The sequence below is a fragment of the Tachyglossus aculeatus genome, chromosome 4 (assembly GCF_015852505.1).
Source record: "Tachyglossus aculeatus isolate mTacAcu1 chromosome 4, mTacAcu1.pri, whole genome shotgun sequence".
Lineage (NCBI taxonomy): Eukaryota > Metazoa > Chordata > Mammalia > Monotremata > Tachyglossidae > Tachyglossus > Tachyglossus aculeatus.
Window position 1 is genome coordinate 85,606,208 of NC_052069.1, and position 14,638 is coordinate 85,620,845.

A 14,638-nucleotide genomic window follows, 5' to 3' on the forward strand; every position below is an offset into this window, starting at 1 on the left:
CTGTTACTGTTTTTCTGTTTTGTTTTTGTCTCTGGCCTTTCACCCAGGACTCTTAAATATGTCTCCTATTCCCACAGAGAGATAAGACCCAAATGATGGTGCCTTATTCATCCAACAAGACCCAACGATTATAGAGATCATAATAATGCTTAGCCCTTTCAGAGTGCTTTGCATCTTCCTAGCACTTTTCACACAACAGCAATCCTCACAACAGCCCTGTGAGGTAGTCAGTGTTATTACCCTCATTTAGAAGCTGAGGGAACTGAGACACACACACAAAAAAAGATCCAGTAACTAGGCCAAGTCCAGTCAAGGAGGGAGGACTTGGGAGAGCTCCTAGTCCCATGCTTAGCTCACCAGATACTACTGTCCATCTAAAGGTGATATACAATGAAAGACAATTTGGACACCATCAGGAATAAACATCAGAAGCAAGAGGGACAGTACTGAATAAAAAGGCCAGACTTTCAATTCCAAATGTACTCGATAGCCCGCTCTCAAGTAACAGGAAAAATGGGGAGGGAAAGGGTGTCTGAATGCTGAGGGAGTCTCAGCTGCTTTGCCGCTTCTGGAAAACCGAAGTGGGCTCTGAAGGGTGACGCATTAGGAGACGTTGAGATCTTTCAGAATCCATGGCCGCTTTCGATATGAAAATCAAATCTCCTCGAGGTTGTATCGCACTTTCCCCAGGAGACCTTTGTTCACTTAGAAACAGGGCTGAATCCCTCTCACATCTGCTACCTCAGGGGACTCTTTGTTTTCACACCAACACCCTCCTGACCGGGTATTTAAAATCCACGGTCTCCCAGAAGTAAAATGTTTCAGATACACGTCGCTCAGAAATAGGAACGCCCTGAACTCAGTAAGCATTCGGAGCAGGAGGGCCAAGACACAGCCTTCTTTTTTTCATATCAACTCTGGAGCATTTCCGTTCACAAGTCGTGAAAAAAGCCAGCCTCCTCTGAGCTGCGAGAGGCAGAAATGACCCATCCACTTCAAGAACCAAACAAAACGACCACACCGTCGACCCCTGACGACACGGCAAAAATTGGGTTAACTTGGCTGGTAACGTGAACCTCGGGTAAAGAATCAATCCTCCCATTCAGGTTGGCCTGGGGTCACTGGCCTTGTTGGATGGCACCCTGGTGGGAAATGCCATCCTCATCAGAATCTTCACCGCCAGGTCCGAGCAGGGTGAGGAAAGGCCTCGGCCCACCAAGAGAAGAATCCTCGATTCCTAAAGAGTTTTCTCTGGATGAAATATCGGTCTGCCCTTAGCAAGAGCAAACTCGCGTTTCCCAAAATGTGCTATTTGCATAATTAACACCAACAGAACCGGTGACCTGCGTCCCCACGCAGCGAGAGAAATGCACATGATTTCTCGAAGGAACAAGCGAAAAACAAACCACGGGTGAACCGGGGATGTGTGCTTCCCGTTTCAGCCACCATGGTTTTGGCCTTAAAGACAATTTAAGGAACGGATAAGCCCGGCGACACCGTCCCAGCAGCGAGAGGGGAAATTCGATCATTTCATCGGCCGGTATCCCGATCCGCTTCGTCTGAACCGACTCGGCCTTGAGGTGTCCTCCTGCGACTGCCCTTGAAGCCAAAAAAGCAAAAACAGAAAAGCAAACCACTAGAGTATGGCCAGGATGCAAGTGGCGTCGATGGTGGAGTAGAAAAGGAGGTGTCGGGTCGACGGATTAGGAAGTGTAATGGCTGTCCCGATTTCGTTCCGTCTGTTCCTTGAGGGCGAAAGGGCATAGCCGGGTCGGCCTTCCCCGACAAAATGGGGTGGATGGTCCCGGAGCCCCGTAGACACCCCTCTGAGTACCGTTCCGGCAAGAGGCCTTCTCCCCGGTGCGACAAAGAAGGAATTCCTCAAGGCCGGAGGAGAGAAGCGGGCGTCCTCGACGGCGGCGGCGGCCACGTGGCGTCCAGCTAATCCAGGGAGTCGCTGAGACTGAGATCGCTGGGGGAGCTCCCGCTCACGTTGGTCAGGCTCGCCATGAGGGATTTGACTTTGCAGGCGTAATAGTCCCGCAGGTTCACGGAGGGGACCCCTCCGGTCCCGTCCCCGAAGTGGCAGCTCCGCATGGCGCTCTCCAGCTGCTTCTGGCGCCGGTAGAAGTGGGAGAACTTGTTGAAGATGAGCGTGATGGGAAGCACGACGACGAGGATGCCGGCCAGGATGCAAGCGGACGCGGTCAGCTTCCCGGCGGCGGTCCCCGGGACGACGTCGCCGTAGCCGACGGTGGTCATGCTCACGGTGGCCCACCACCAGCAGGCCGGGATGGTGGCCAGCCCCGCGTCGTCCTCCCTCTCGACGGTGTAGGCCACCACGGAGAAGATGGAGATGCCCACGGAGAGGTAGAGCAGGAGGAGGCCCACCTCCCGGTAGCTGTACTTCAGGGTGGCCCCGAGGGAGCGGAGGCCCGTCGAGTGGCGGGCGAGCTTCAGGATGCGGAAGATCCTCATCAGCCTCAGGACCTGGGCCACGCGGCCCAGGTTGGCCAGGGCCGGGCTGCTCTCGGCCACCAGGTTCACCGCCAAGGTGACGTAGAAGGGGACGATGGACAGGAGGTCGATGAGGTTCAGGGCGTTCCTGAAGAAGCGAGAGAAGTCGGGGGCCACGGCGAAGCGGGCCAGCAGCTCGAAGGTGAACCAGGCGATGCCGAAGCGCTCCACCGCCTCGAAGCGCGGGTCCTCGCCGGCCCGGCCGCGCCCTTCGGCCGTCCGGAAATCCGGCAGGCTGTTGAGGCACATGGTGACGATGGAGCCGAGTAGCACCAGGACGGACAGCACACCGAAGGCCCGGCTTGGGACGGAGTGGCTGGGGTTGTCCAAGGCCAACCAGAGCCGTCGCCGCAGGTCGCCCAGAGGTCGGCCGTCGAAGCGGGAGGCGTCGCGGTAGAAGGCCAGGAGCTCGTCGAAGGAGGAGGCCGCGCTGTCCCTCTCGCTTTGGTCCTCCCACCTGTCCGGCCCGGCTGTGGGTTCCAGTTTCTTACCGTGGTAGCCGGGGCTGCAGCAGGCGTCGATGGACAACTCGTCGATGCCCCAGTACTCGATCTCCTGGCTGAAGGAGAAGACGCACAACTGGCCGGTGACGTGCAGCTTGCCCGTGCGGTAGAAGTGCATCACGGAGGGGAAGAGTCGGGGGTCACGGTCGAAGTAGTACTCGCCCTGGGAGTCGTCGTAGTCGTCGCACAGCTCCAGGATGGCGGCCCGGGAGCCGCAGCGGACCAGGCGGCCCAGGCGGGTCTCCGGGAAGCGCAGCACGGTGCCAGGGCGCAACTTCTGCTTCAGCCCACCCACGTTGATGCGGATCTCCCCCTCCTCCCAGGGGGCCGCCGGGGGGCTCCGGCCCGTCATGGCTGGGATCCCGGGACGCCTGGAGCCGGCAGGGCCTGGGGGAGGGGGAAAAGGCGGGTGGGGGAGAGATGAGGTCCGGACCTGGTCCTGGGGGAGGAGGGTGATGTCCGGAGCCACTCCTGGGGCAGGGGGTTGATGTCCGGAGCCGGTCCTTGGGGAGGGGGAAAAAGGGAGGGGGGGGGGGAGATGAGGTCCGGAGCTGGTCCTGGGGGAGGGGGAGAATGGTTGGAGGGAGAGATGAGGTCTGGAGCCGGTCCTGAGGGAGAGGGAGAATGGGGGGGGGGAGAGATGAGGTCTAGAGCTGGTCCTGGGGGAGGGGGAAAATGGGTGGGAGAGAGATGAGGTCCGAAGAGCTGGTCCCGGGGGAGGGGGATGCTGTCCGGTCCTGGGGGAAGGGGATGCTGTCCGGAGCCGGTCCTGGGGGAAGGGGAAAACAGGTGGGGAAGAGATGAGGTCCGGAGCTGGTCCTGAGGGAGGGGGAAAACGGGGGAGGGGGGAGAGATGAGGTCCGGAGCTGGTCCTTGGGGAGGAGGATGCTGTCCGATCCTGACGGGGGGAGGGGGATGCTTTCAAGAGCCGGTCCTGAGGGAGGGGGAGGAGGTCCGGAGCTGGTCCGGGGGGAGGGGGATGCTGTCCGGTCCTGGGAGGGGAGGGAGGGGGATGCTGCCCGGAGCTGGTTCTTGGGGAGGGGGAAAATGCAGGGGGAGGAGCTGAGGTCCGGAGCTGGTCCTGGGGGAGGAGGCTGCTGTCCGGTCCTGGGGGGGAGGGGGCTGCTGTCCGGAGCCGGTCCTGGGGGGGAGGGGGCTGCTGTCCGGAGCCGGTCCTGGGGGCTCCCCTCCCCTCCCCTCCCCTCCCCGCCCCGCCCCAGCCCGTTGGAGGGACCCTCCTTTTGGACAGAAACGCGGCCGCTCTGGCCCGCCCAGCTGGGCTGGGGCGGGATGCGGACGGACGGAGGGACGGAGGGAGGGACGGAGGGAGGGAGGGATGGAGGGAGAGAGGGAGGGACGGCCCCCACCCCGCCCCCGCCCCCCGCAGCCCACCTGTGAGGACAGGTGGGGGACCCCCGGCCCCCTTACCTCGGGGGTCCCCGCCCGACCCCGCCGCCGCCGCCGCCGCCGCCAGGGCCCAGGGGGAAAGTTCCCCGCCCGGATCGGGATCCGGATCCACAGTCTGGCCGCGCCCCCCGCCCGCCCGCCCGCCCGCCCGTCCGCCCGCTGCCTCCGGGGGGGCGCCGGCCACGGGGGGACGGGGGGACGGGGGGACGGGCGGGGCGGGACCCCACCCGCCGGAGAGGGGGCTGGGGGCTGAGAGATGAGGCTGGGGGATGGGCTGGGAGAGGAGGCTGGGGGTTGAAGCTGGAGGCTAGGGGCTGGGGGCTGAGGATTGGGCTAGGGGTTGAAGCTGGGGGCTGAGGCTGGGGGTTGAAGCTGGGGGCTGGGGGATGAGGCTAGGGGCTTGGGGCTGGGGGTTGAAGCTGGGGGCTGGGGGATGAGGCTGGGGGATGGGGATGGGGGATTAGGCTGGGGGCTGGGGGCTGGAGGTTGGGGCTGAGGGCTGGGGGCTGGGGGTTGAAGCTGGGAGCCGGGGGCTGGGGGTTGAAGCTGGGAGCTGGGGGCTGGAGGTTGGGGCTGGGGGTTGGGGGCTGGAGGTTGGGGCTAAGGGCTGGGGGCTGGGGGTTGAAGCTGGAGACTGAGGGATAAGGCCGGGGAATGAGGCTGGGGGCTGGAGGTTGGGGCTGAGGGCTGGGGGCTGGGGGTTGAAGCTGGGGGCTGAGGGATGAGGCTGGGAAATGAGGCTGGGGGCTGGAGGTTGGGCTGAGGGCTGGGGGCTGAGAGCTGGGGGCTGGGGGTTGAAGCTGGGGGATGAGGGCTGGGGGCTGGGGGTTGAAGCTGGGGGATGAGGGCTGAGGGCTGAAGCTTGGGGCTGAGGCTGGGGGCTGGAGGTTGGGGCTGAGGCTGGGGGCTGGGGGTTGAAGTTGGGAGCTGAGGCTTGGGGCTGAGGCTGGGGGTTGAAGCTGGGGGCTGAGGCTGGGGGCTGAGGCTGAGGGCTGGGGTTGGGAGCTGGACTGGCCGTGCGCCTTAGGCTGCCCAGGTGCGGGTTTCGGGGTTGGGGGCTCCCGCTGCCACCGCCTGCCCCACTGGGGGACAATTTTTCTCCCAGCCCCGGGGTCCTTCCCAAGAGCTTAGTCCAGTGCTCCGCACACAGTAAGCGCTCAATAAATACGGTGGAATGAATGAGCCCGTTGTTGGGTAGGGACCGTCTCTCCGTGTTGCCGACTTGTACTTGCCAAGCGCTTAGCCCAGTGCTCCGCACACAGTAAGCGCTCAATCAATACGATGGAAGGAATGAATGCCCCCTTGCCCGCGTCCTCGCCCGCCCGGCTGGTGCTGAACGGACAGCTCCGCCCCGCCGCCGCATCATCATCACCATCATAAGGGGAATCATCACGGCATTTGGGAAGCGCTTACTATGTGCCAAGCACTGTTCTAAGCGCTGGGGGAGATACAAGGTGATCAGGTTATCCCCCGTGGGGCTCACAGTCTTCACCCCCGTTTTCCAGATGAGGGAACTGAGGCCCAGAGAAGCGAAGCGACTTGCCCAAAGTCACCCAGCTGACAAGTGGCGGAGCCGGGATTAGAACCCATGACCTCCGACTCCAAAGCCCGGGCTCTTTCCACTGAGCCACGCTGCTTCTCAGTCCGGGGCTGGTCCTGGCTAGTCCGGGGCTGGTCCTGGCTAGTCTGGCGCTGGTCCTAGTTAGCCCACCCCGCCGCCTCCGTCTCCTGCCGCAGCGCCCCTCTCCTCTCCCCTCCCCTCCCTGCCCAGGTTCCCTTTTCCTTTTCCCCATTTTCCTCCTCCCCCTCCCCTTCCTCCTCCTCCTCCTCCTCCTCCTCCTCCTCCTCCTTCCCCACGCCCCCCTCAGCCCCCCTGACCTCGGGCTCAGCCGATGGGGCTCCTCCCAGCGCGACCCCCTGCCCTGGGAAAGAGAAAGGAGGAGGAGGAGGAGGAAGGGGAGGGAGAGGAGGAGGAAGAGGAGAATGAGGAGAAGGAAGGGGAGGTAGAGGAGGAGGAGGAGGAGGAAAAGGAGGGAGAGGAGGAGGAGGGGGAGGAAGTGGAAGGAGAGGAGGAGGGGGAGGAAGAGGAAGGAGAGGAGGAAGGAGAGGAGGAGGAGGAGGAGGAGGGGGAGGAAAAGGGGGAGGAGGAGGGGGGAGAAGGGGAGGGGGAGGAGGAGGGTGAAGGGGAGGGAGAGGAGGAGGGGGAGGGAGAGGAGGCGGGAGAGGGAGAGGAGGAGGGAGAGGGAGAGGAGGAGGGGGAGGGAGAGGAGGAGGGGGGGGAAGAGGAGGGAGAGGAGGAGGGGGAGGAAGGGGAGGAGGAGGAGGGGGAGGAGGAGGAAGAGCGGGAGGAGGGGGAGGAAGAGGAGGGAGAGGAGGAAGGGGAGGGAGAGGAGGAGGAGGGGGAGGAAGAGAAGGGAGAGGAGGAGGAGGAGGGGAACTTGGAGGAGGGGGAGGAGGAGGGGGAGGAGGAGGAGGAGGAGGGGAAGGAGGAAGGGAAGGAAGAGGAGGAGGAGGGAGAGGAGGAAAGGGAAGGAGAGGAGGAAGGGGAGGGGGAGGAAGAGGAGGGAGAGGAGGAGGAGGAGGGGAAGGAAGAGGCCGCATGGCTACCACCGGCCTAAACTCGGGTCTGCGCTCCTGGTTTGTTCCTGGATGAGGGGAAGCCTGGAGACGGGGAAGGAAGTAGTGCTCTTCCAACCGAGTGAAAAAACCTGGAATGGGAGGAGGCTCCATCCCTGGAAAGAGACAGCAGCCAACCTCCTGGAGGGTTTAGGCATTCGCCTGCCCGCAGGTGGGCGGGGGGAGGACCAGATGCTTCTGGAGCCCTCTGGAGATTTTTTCCATTCCACCTTTCCCCTCTCTCCACGCCACCAGCCCTGCCCAGCCCTGCCATGCCCTGCCCGGTCCAAGCCAACCCAGCCCAGCCAAGGCTTCAGCTCCTGAGAGCTGCCAGGCAGCAAGAAACGGGAAAAGAAACCAACTGGGGCCAAGGGGCACTAGGTTCCTGAGCTCTGGTGGAGGTGGAATTTAGGACATCGGACACCAAATGTGCATAGAGAAGCAGCGTGGCTCAGTGGAAAGAGCCCGGGCTTTGGAGTCAGAGGTCATGGGTTCAAACCCCGGCTCCGCCAATTGTCAGCTGTGTGACTTTGGGCAAGTCACTTCACTTCACTGGGCCTCAGTTCCCTCATCTGGAAAATGGGGATGAAGGCTGTGAGCCCCACGGGGGAAAACCTCATCACCTTGTAATCGCCTCAGCGCTTAGAATAGTGCTTTGCACATAGTAAGCGTTTAATAAATGCCATCATTATTATTATTAAGTGTCTCTAGGGGTGCGTATGCACATGCCATGTCCAATGTAGACCGGATAGAAGCTCAGCAAGCAAGTATGGGGTTCTGCAGGCCTGGTAAAGGGGTCTCTGGTGGGTGTGCAGGGGGAGAGGATTCTGGGGAGTGCTTTTAGGAGAGGGTGTTGTCACACGGCAAATTGAGAGGTATAATAATAATTGTGGTATTTGTTATGCGCTTACTATGCGCCAGGCACTGTACTCAGCGCTGGAGCGGATACAAGAACATCGGGTTAGACATAATCCCTGTCTCACATGGGGTTCACCAATCTCAACCTCCATTTTACAGATGAGGGAACTGAGGTCCAGAGAAGTGAGGCCTAAGGTCACACAACGGACAAGTGACAGAGCTGGGATTAGAACCCGTGACCTTCTGACTCCCGGGCCCATGCTCTATTTACTTTTGGGGTGGGTTTGCTGCCTCCTGGGTCAGGTATAGTGTGTGTGTGTGTGTGTGTGTGTGTGTGTGTGTGTGTGTGTGCGTGTGAGGGGGGGGGAGAGAATACTTTGGGGGTGGAAGTGTATGTTCATTCATTCATTCAATCATATTTATTGAGTGCTTACTGTGTGCAGAGCCCTGTACTAAGCGTTTGGGAAGTACAAGTTGGCAACATATAGAGACGGTCCCTACCCAACAGCAGGCTGCTCACAGTCTAGAAGAGGGAGACAGACAACAGAACAAAACATATTAATGATAATAATAATAATAATAATAATAATAATAATAATAATAATAATGGCATTTGTTAAACGCCTACTATGTGCAAAGCACTGTTCTAAGCGCTGGGGAGGTTACAAGGTGATCAGGTTTTCTCACATAGGGCTCACAGCCTTAATCCCCATTTTACAGATGAGGTAACTGAGGCCCAGAGAAGTTAAGTGACTTGCCCGAAGTCACACAGCTGACGAGCGGCGGAGCCAAGATTTGAACCCATGACCTCTGACTCCAAAGCTCGGGCTCTTTCCACTGAGCCATGCAGCTTCTCTAATAAAAATAAAATAAATATGTACAAGTAAAATAGAGTAATAAATATGTACAAACATGTACATAAATATGTATACATATTTATAAATGTATATGTATATTTACATATAAATATATATATATATATATATATATACAGGTGCTGTGGGGAGGTGAAGGAGGTAAGGTGGGGGGATGGGGAGTGGGAGGAGAGTGAGAGGAAAGAGAGGGCTCAGCTTGAAGCCTTCCAAGAATGGAGGCTGCATTTTATTATAATTAATAATTAATTAATTATTATTAATAATAATTCTGGTCTTTGTTAAGCAGTTACTATGTCCTAGGCACTGCTCTAGGCGCTGGAGTGGAAACAAGTTAATCAGGTTGGACAGAGTCCCTGTCCCATATAGGGCTCACAATCTTAATCCCCATTTTACAGATAGGGGAACTGAGGCACAGAAAAATGAAGTGACTTGCCCAAGGACACAAAGCAGACAAGTGGCGGAGCCAGCATTAGAACCCAGGTCCTTCTGATTCCAAGGCCTGTGCTCTATCCACTAAGCCACGTTGCTTCTCAGGGCTTTGTTCTCCGAAGTTCTAGCTCTGGGGTTGCTTTGGCAGGTGAAGTTATTACCTTAATCCCTTTAAACCTGTGCAGCCTCTCACTAGTCTCAATCCTCTAACCCACACATTTTTGGGGGGCTGGCCCCCAGCCTTCTCTCATCTGCAGGGTGGTCCAGCTACAAGCTCCTCTCCCACCTCCCCTCCTCCAGGGGTCCCAGGCCTGGCTTGGATCCCTGACTCCCTCCTCATCTTGTCAATCTTCCTCCCACTCCACCTGCCTGGACTGTGCTGAATGGGACGATTTGGGAGTATTCTACCTCTTTTTCAGTAGGTTTGGGCTTTCTCGAACCCTCTCTTCCTCCCCACCTCCCCACCCCCAACTTTGAACATGTAACGCGAAGTGCGGATTGTGTATGCTCTCCTTTCTCTTGTTCGTTGCGTGCGTCACAGGCCCTGGATGTGGTGTGTCTCGATTCTCTCAAGCCTATTTCACACCCTGGATCGATGTGTGTCAAATCTACCAGCGTTTCTCTTCCCTTCTCTGATTGTGTTTGTGTGAGCATATGACTGTCTGGGTTGCTGAACCTTGTGTTCCTATAAATTTTCCTTTCCCCTTCCTCATTCTCCGTCTCTATGGCCTATGCTGTCCTTTCCCTTATTCTGAACCAGTCTGCTGATTAGGTCACTCATTTACTCTTTATCTTTAGGTCTCTCTGTATTTTTTTTCTCCCAGTGCATAGACTTGTGACTGTCTATTAGATGTGTTGCAGCCCCTTGTGCATGCCTCTCTATGTGTTTGTCCTCTTCTTTGTGTTTCCGAGGCCCCCTCCCACCTCTCCACCACCTCTTTTAGCAATATTTATCGGCTCTGCTCTGCCAAGGTTGTTCCCACCCTGTCCCTCTTTCTCCTCCCACCACCTCTCTCTTTCTCTCCCTCTGCCTGTGTCCCCCTGCTGAATGTCACCTTCCAGCTTTGCTTCTTGTAGGTTGCAAGCTCATCTCTGTGCCTGTCAACTGTTCTCAGTCAGCTTTTCAGTGTGTGTGTGTGTGTGTGAGTGTGCTCCCCTCACGCTCCTAGCTTAATATGGCTCATCACCCTCCTTCCCTGCCTCTGCCTGGGTCTTCCTTGCTGCTCGTCTCTGTGGGCATGTGCGTTTCAGCCCATGCTTTCCAGCTCTGCTCTTTCCCCTCTCACCTCTTCCCTCTGTCAGCCCCCCTGTTCCTCCTCCGGGATCTAGCTCCCTTTTGGCATGTCATTTAAGGTGACTCGTCCTATCCCTTGCACCCTCTCTTGACATGGGACTCCCTTATCCGTCGGCTTTCTTCCATTCGTGACTGTTCCTCGGGCGCTCTCACCCTCTTCCTTTCCTGTTGTGAGCAGGGGTATTTGTCCCCCAACTCCTGTCCGTGAACCTGACTGGCTCCTGCCTTCTTCTCTTCCTTACCCACCTCCCATTTTCACTCTCCGCCTCCATCTCTGCCAAACAGTGCCATTGGCTGGCTCTTTCCAGGGCACCGAAAATTCAGCCTGCCTCCTCCAGTCCCTTACCCATGTGTGCTCCCTGGGCATTTGCATTTCTCAAATTCCAGTTTTCTCTCCATCTCTCTTCCCACCCCCCATCTCTCCCACCACTGCCTCCCAGCTCTCTGAAGAGATGCCTGGCATTTCAGGGGCTTTGCTCCCTGTGGGACGGAGCCTTGGCACCTCATGTGAACTGGGACCGGGCATTTCCCCAGCAGGCAGCCCGGATTGGGGAGGGATGTCGATCTTGGACTTTTTGCCTCATCGAGCTTCCCTTTTGAAAGGTTGGAGGGCACCAGACAGGGAGACTGGATATCCAAGGAGTTTGATTTGGCCTCTTAGAGAGGGTCTGGTGGAGGCAGAAATCTGGGGCCTCACTGAGGAGGTGGGGACATTTCAGCTCATCCCTGATTTCTTCGAGAAGCGGAGGATTAAATCTAGGTGACAGGCAGAGCCACCTATTTGTTTCTCATGACTGCAACCTGGAGAGACGGGGAAACTCTTCCCGCCTTTGCAAAGGGGAGGTGTATTTTTTATTGATTGTTCACACTGTAATACTTTGTTCTCAAAACCGACTGCTTATTCTCTCCCTTCCCTTTGATCCCACCCCCGCCCCAGTGATGAGGACTGCTGGCTGCCTACAAAGATGGCCTGGTGGGTGGAGTAAGGGAGTCAAGGATGATCTGAGGGAGGAACTAAAGGAATGGTCAGGGGACTGTAGGAGAGACCTAGTCTATTATTTTTCAGGCACCCCTTCTGGGACTCTGATTGCTTATTTCACCCCACATACCCTGGGCCTGCCTGCCTGCTGCTGGGCTGAGGCTGAGAAGCAACATGACTTAGTGGATAGAGCACGGGCCTGGGAGTAACAAGGCCATGGGTTCTAATCCCAGCTCTGCCACTTAGCTGTGTGACTTTGGACAAGTAACTTAACTCTGTGCCTCAGTTACCTCATCTGGAAAATGGGGATTAAGACTGTGATCCTCACATGGGACAACCGCATTACCTTGTGTCTACCCCAGCACTTAGAACAGTGCTTGTCACATAGTAAGCACTTAGCAAATACCATCATTATTATTATAATTTCTCTGGGCCTAAATTACCTCATCTGGAAAATGGGGATTAAGGCTGTGATCCCCACGTGGGACAACCTGATTACCTTGTGTCTACCCCAGAGCTTAGAACAGTGCTTGGCACATAGTAAGCGCTTAACAAATACCATCATTCTTATTATTATTTCTCTGCCTCAGTTACCTCATCTGGAAAATGGGGATGAAGACTGGTGATCCCCATGTGGGACAGGGACTGTATCTAACCCGATTTGCTTGCATCCACCCCAGCACTTAGTACAGTTCCTGGCACATAGTAAGGACTTAATAAATATCATTATTATTATTATTAACTGCAGTCCAACCTTTTCTTGCAGAGAGGCTTCTTCAAGAGGGGTTTTGGGTACCAAACTCCCACCTCCACCCCAGCACATCCTAATTGGCCAGATAACGATCTTTCCCTCTCCTTCCCCCGCAGCTCCCCTCCTACTCTCCGCCAGGACTTCAACCAGAGATGTCCTTGTCACAGGTAATTTCCTTCCCAATAGCACCCAGCTGGCATAGCTGTCCTAGCTCACCAGCCCAATTGGCTGCCCTCGGGAGACAGATGCAAGGGAAAGCCTGAGGGAGAATGAATTCCCAGATGGTCCCGCCGGGCAGTGCCGAGCTGGGAATGGAATCAGAGCTCACCCTTTCCCCTCCATTTCCTGGCTGAGGGGAGCTGGCTGTCTAGGAATGAGGAAGGCTGACTCTGGGGAGAGACAGAGGGGACGAGGGCGGCTGACAGGTTGAGGACAGAAGGAGGGGACGAGAGAGGCTAGAGGGCTGGGGGTAGATGGAGGGAATGAGGGAGGCCAAGAGCCAGTTGGGGACAGATAGAGAGGACGAGGTAGGCTCACTGGCTGACTGGAGACAGATAGAAGGGGGAGCGAGGCCAACTGCTGGGAGCAGACAGGGGGATGAGGGAGGCTGGCAGGCTGAGGACAGCTGAGGTGCATGAGGGAAGCTGCAGACAGACAGGGTGAGGGAGCCTGGTGGGTTGAGGACAGATGGAAGGGATGAGGGAGGCTGGCTGGATGGTAACAGAGGGGATAAGGGAGGCTGGCAGCCTTGGAACAGAGGGGATGAGGGAGGTTGGGAGGCTGGGGATGGACAGAGGGGATGGGAGGAGGTCTTGAGCCTGCTGGGGACATATGGAGGGGACGTGGGAGGCTCTCTGGCTGACTGGAGACAGATGGAAGGGAAATCAAGGTAGACTGGCTGGGAACAGAGGGGATGAGGGAGGTTGGGAGGCTGGGGGTGGACGAGGGGTTGGTTCAATCTCTCATCCTATCCCGACTGGATTACTGCATCAGCCTCCTCTCTGGTCTCCCATCCTCCTGTCTCTCCCCACTTCAGTCTATACTTCACGCTGCTGCCCAGATCATCTTTGTGCAGAAACACACTGGGCATGTTACTCCCCTCCTCAAAAATCTCCAGTGGCTACCACTCAACCTATGCATCAGGCAAAAACTCCTCACTCTAGGCTTCAAGGCTGTCCATCACCTCACCCCCTCCAACGTCACCTCCCTTCTCTCCTTCGCCAGCCCAGCCCGCACCCTCCGCTCCTCTGTCGCTAACCTCCTCACTGTACCTTGTTCCCGCCTGTCCCGCCATCGACCTCTGGCCCACCTCCTCCCCCTGGCCTGGAATGCCCTCCCTCCACACATCTGCCAAGCTAGCTCTCTTCCTCCCTTCAAAGCCCTACTGAGAGCTCACCTCTTCCAGGAGGTCTTCCCAGACTGAGCCCCCTTTTTCCTCTCCTCCTCCCCATCCCACCTCTGCCCTACCTCCTTTCCCTCCCCACAGAACATGTACATATGTTTGTACAGATTTATTACTCTATTTATTTTACTTGTACATATTTACTATTCTATTTATTGTGTTAATGATGTGCATCTAGCTTTATTTCTATTTATTCTGATGACACCTGTCCACATGTTTTGTCTTGTTGTCTGTCTCCCCCTTCTAGACTGTGAGCCCATTGTTGGGTAGGGACCGTCTCTATATGTTGCCAACTTGTACTTCCCAAGCACTTAGTACAGTGCTCTGCACACAGTAAGCACTCAATAAATACAACTGAATGAACGAATGAACGATGGGAGGAGGCCATGAGCCTACTGGGGACAGATGGAGGGGATGTGTGGGGCTCTCTGGCTGACTGGAGACAGTTGAAAGGAAAGCAAGGCAGACTAGCTGGGAACAGAGGGGATGAGGGAGCCTGGGAGGCTGGCAATTGGTACAAATGGGGATGAGGGAGCAAGGCCGACTATCTGGGCATGGACAGAAGGGATGAGGGAGGTCGGCAGATTGGGGACTCATGGGGACATGAGGGAGTCTGGCGGGCTGGCTTTGTTGGCAGGAGAGGGAGAAGCGGGCCAAGAAACTTCCCCACCCCAGGGCTGTCACTGCAGCCTCTTTCCCAACACAGCAGGTCCCGACCAGTGACCCTAAGAAAGGCAGAGCTGGCAGGTACTGGTTGTTATTCAAGATAAAACCTTCTTCCCCTCCTCTGAAGAAGGCCTGTTCCCTCGGACCTAACGGGCCGCCAGTGTGGCACTGAACAGCCTGCTCAGTTTTGGAAACATCTTGTCTCGTCTTAGGCCGTCGAGTCGTCACCGACCCATAGCGACTCCATGGACACATCTCTCCCAGAATGCCCCACCTCCTTCTGCAATCGTTCTGGTAGCGGATCCATAAAGTTTTCTTGGTCAAAATACCCCGAGTAAAAA

At 57.1% G+C, this 14,638-nt stretch overlaps 1 protein-coding gene across 1 annotated transcript; it reads right to left on the minus strand.

Annotated features, from left to right (window-relative positions):
* Window positions 1-1,861: 1,861 nt before the first annotated feature.
* Window positions 1,862-3,510, minus strand: KCNS2 (potassium voltage-gated channel modifier subfamily S member 2). Its single transcript, XM_038745861.1, has one exon. The coding sequence runs from the start codon at window positions 3,370-3,372 to the stop codon at window positions 1,942-1,944; it is 1,431 nt and encodes a 476-aa protein (XP_038601789.1). The 5' UTR covers window positions 3,373-3,510; the 3' UTR covers window positions 1,862-1,941.
* Window positions 3,511-14,638: the final 11,128 nt, after the last annotated feature.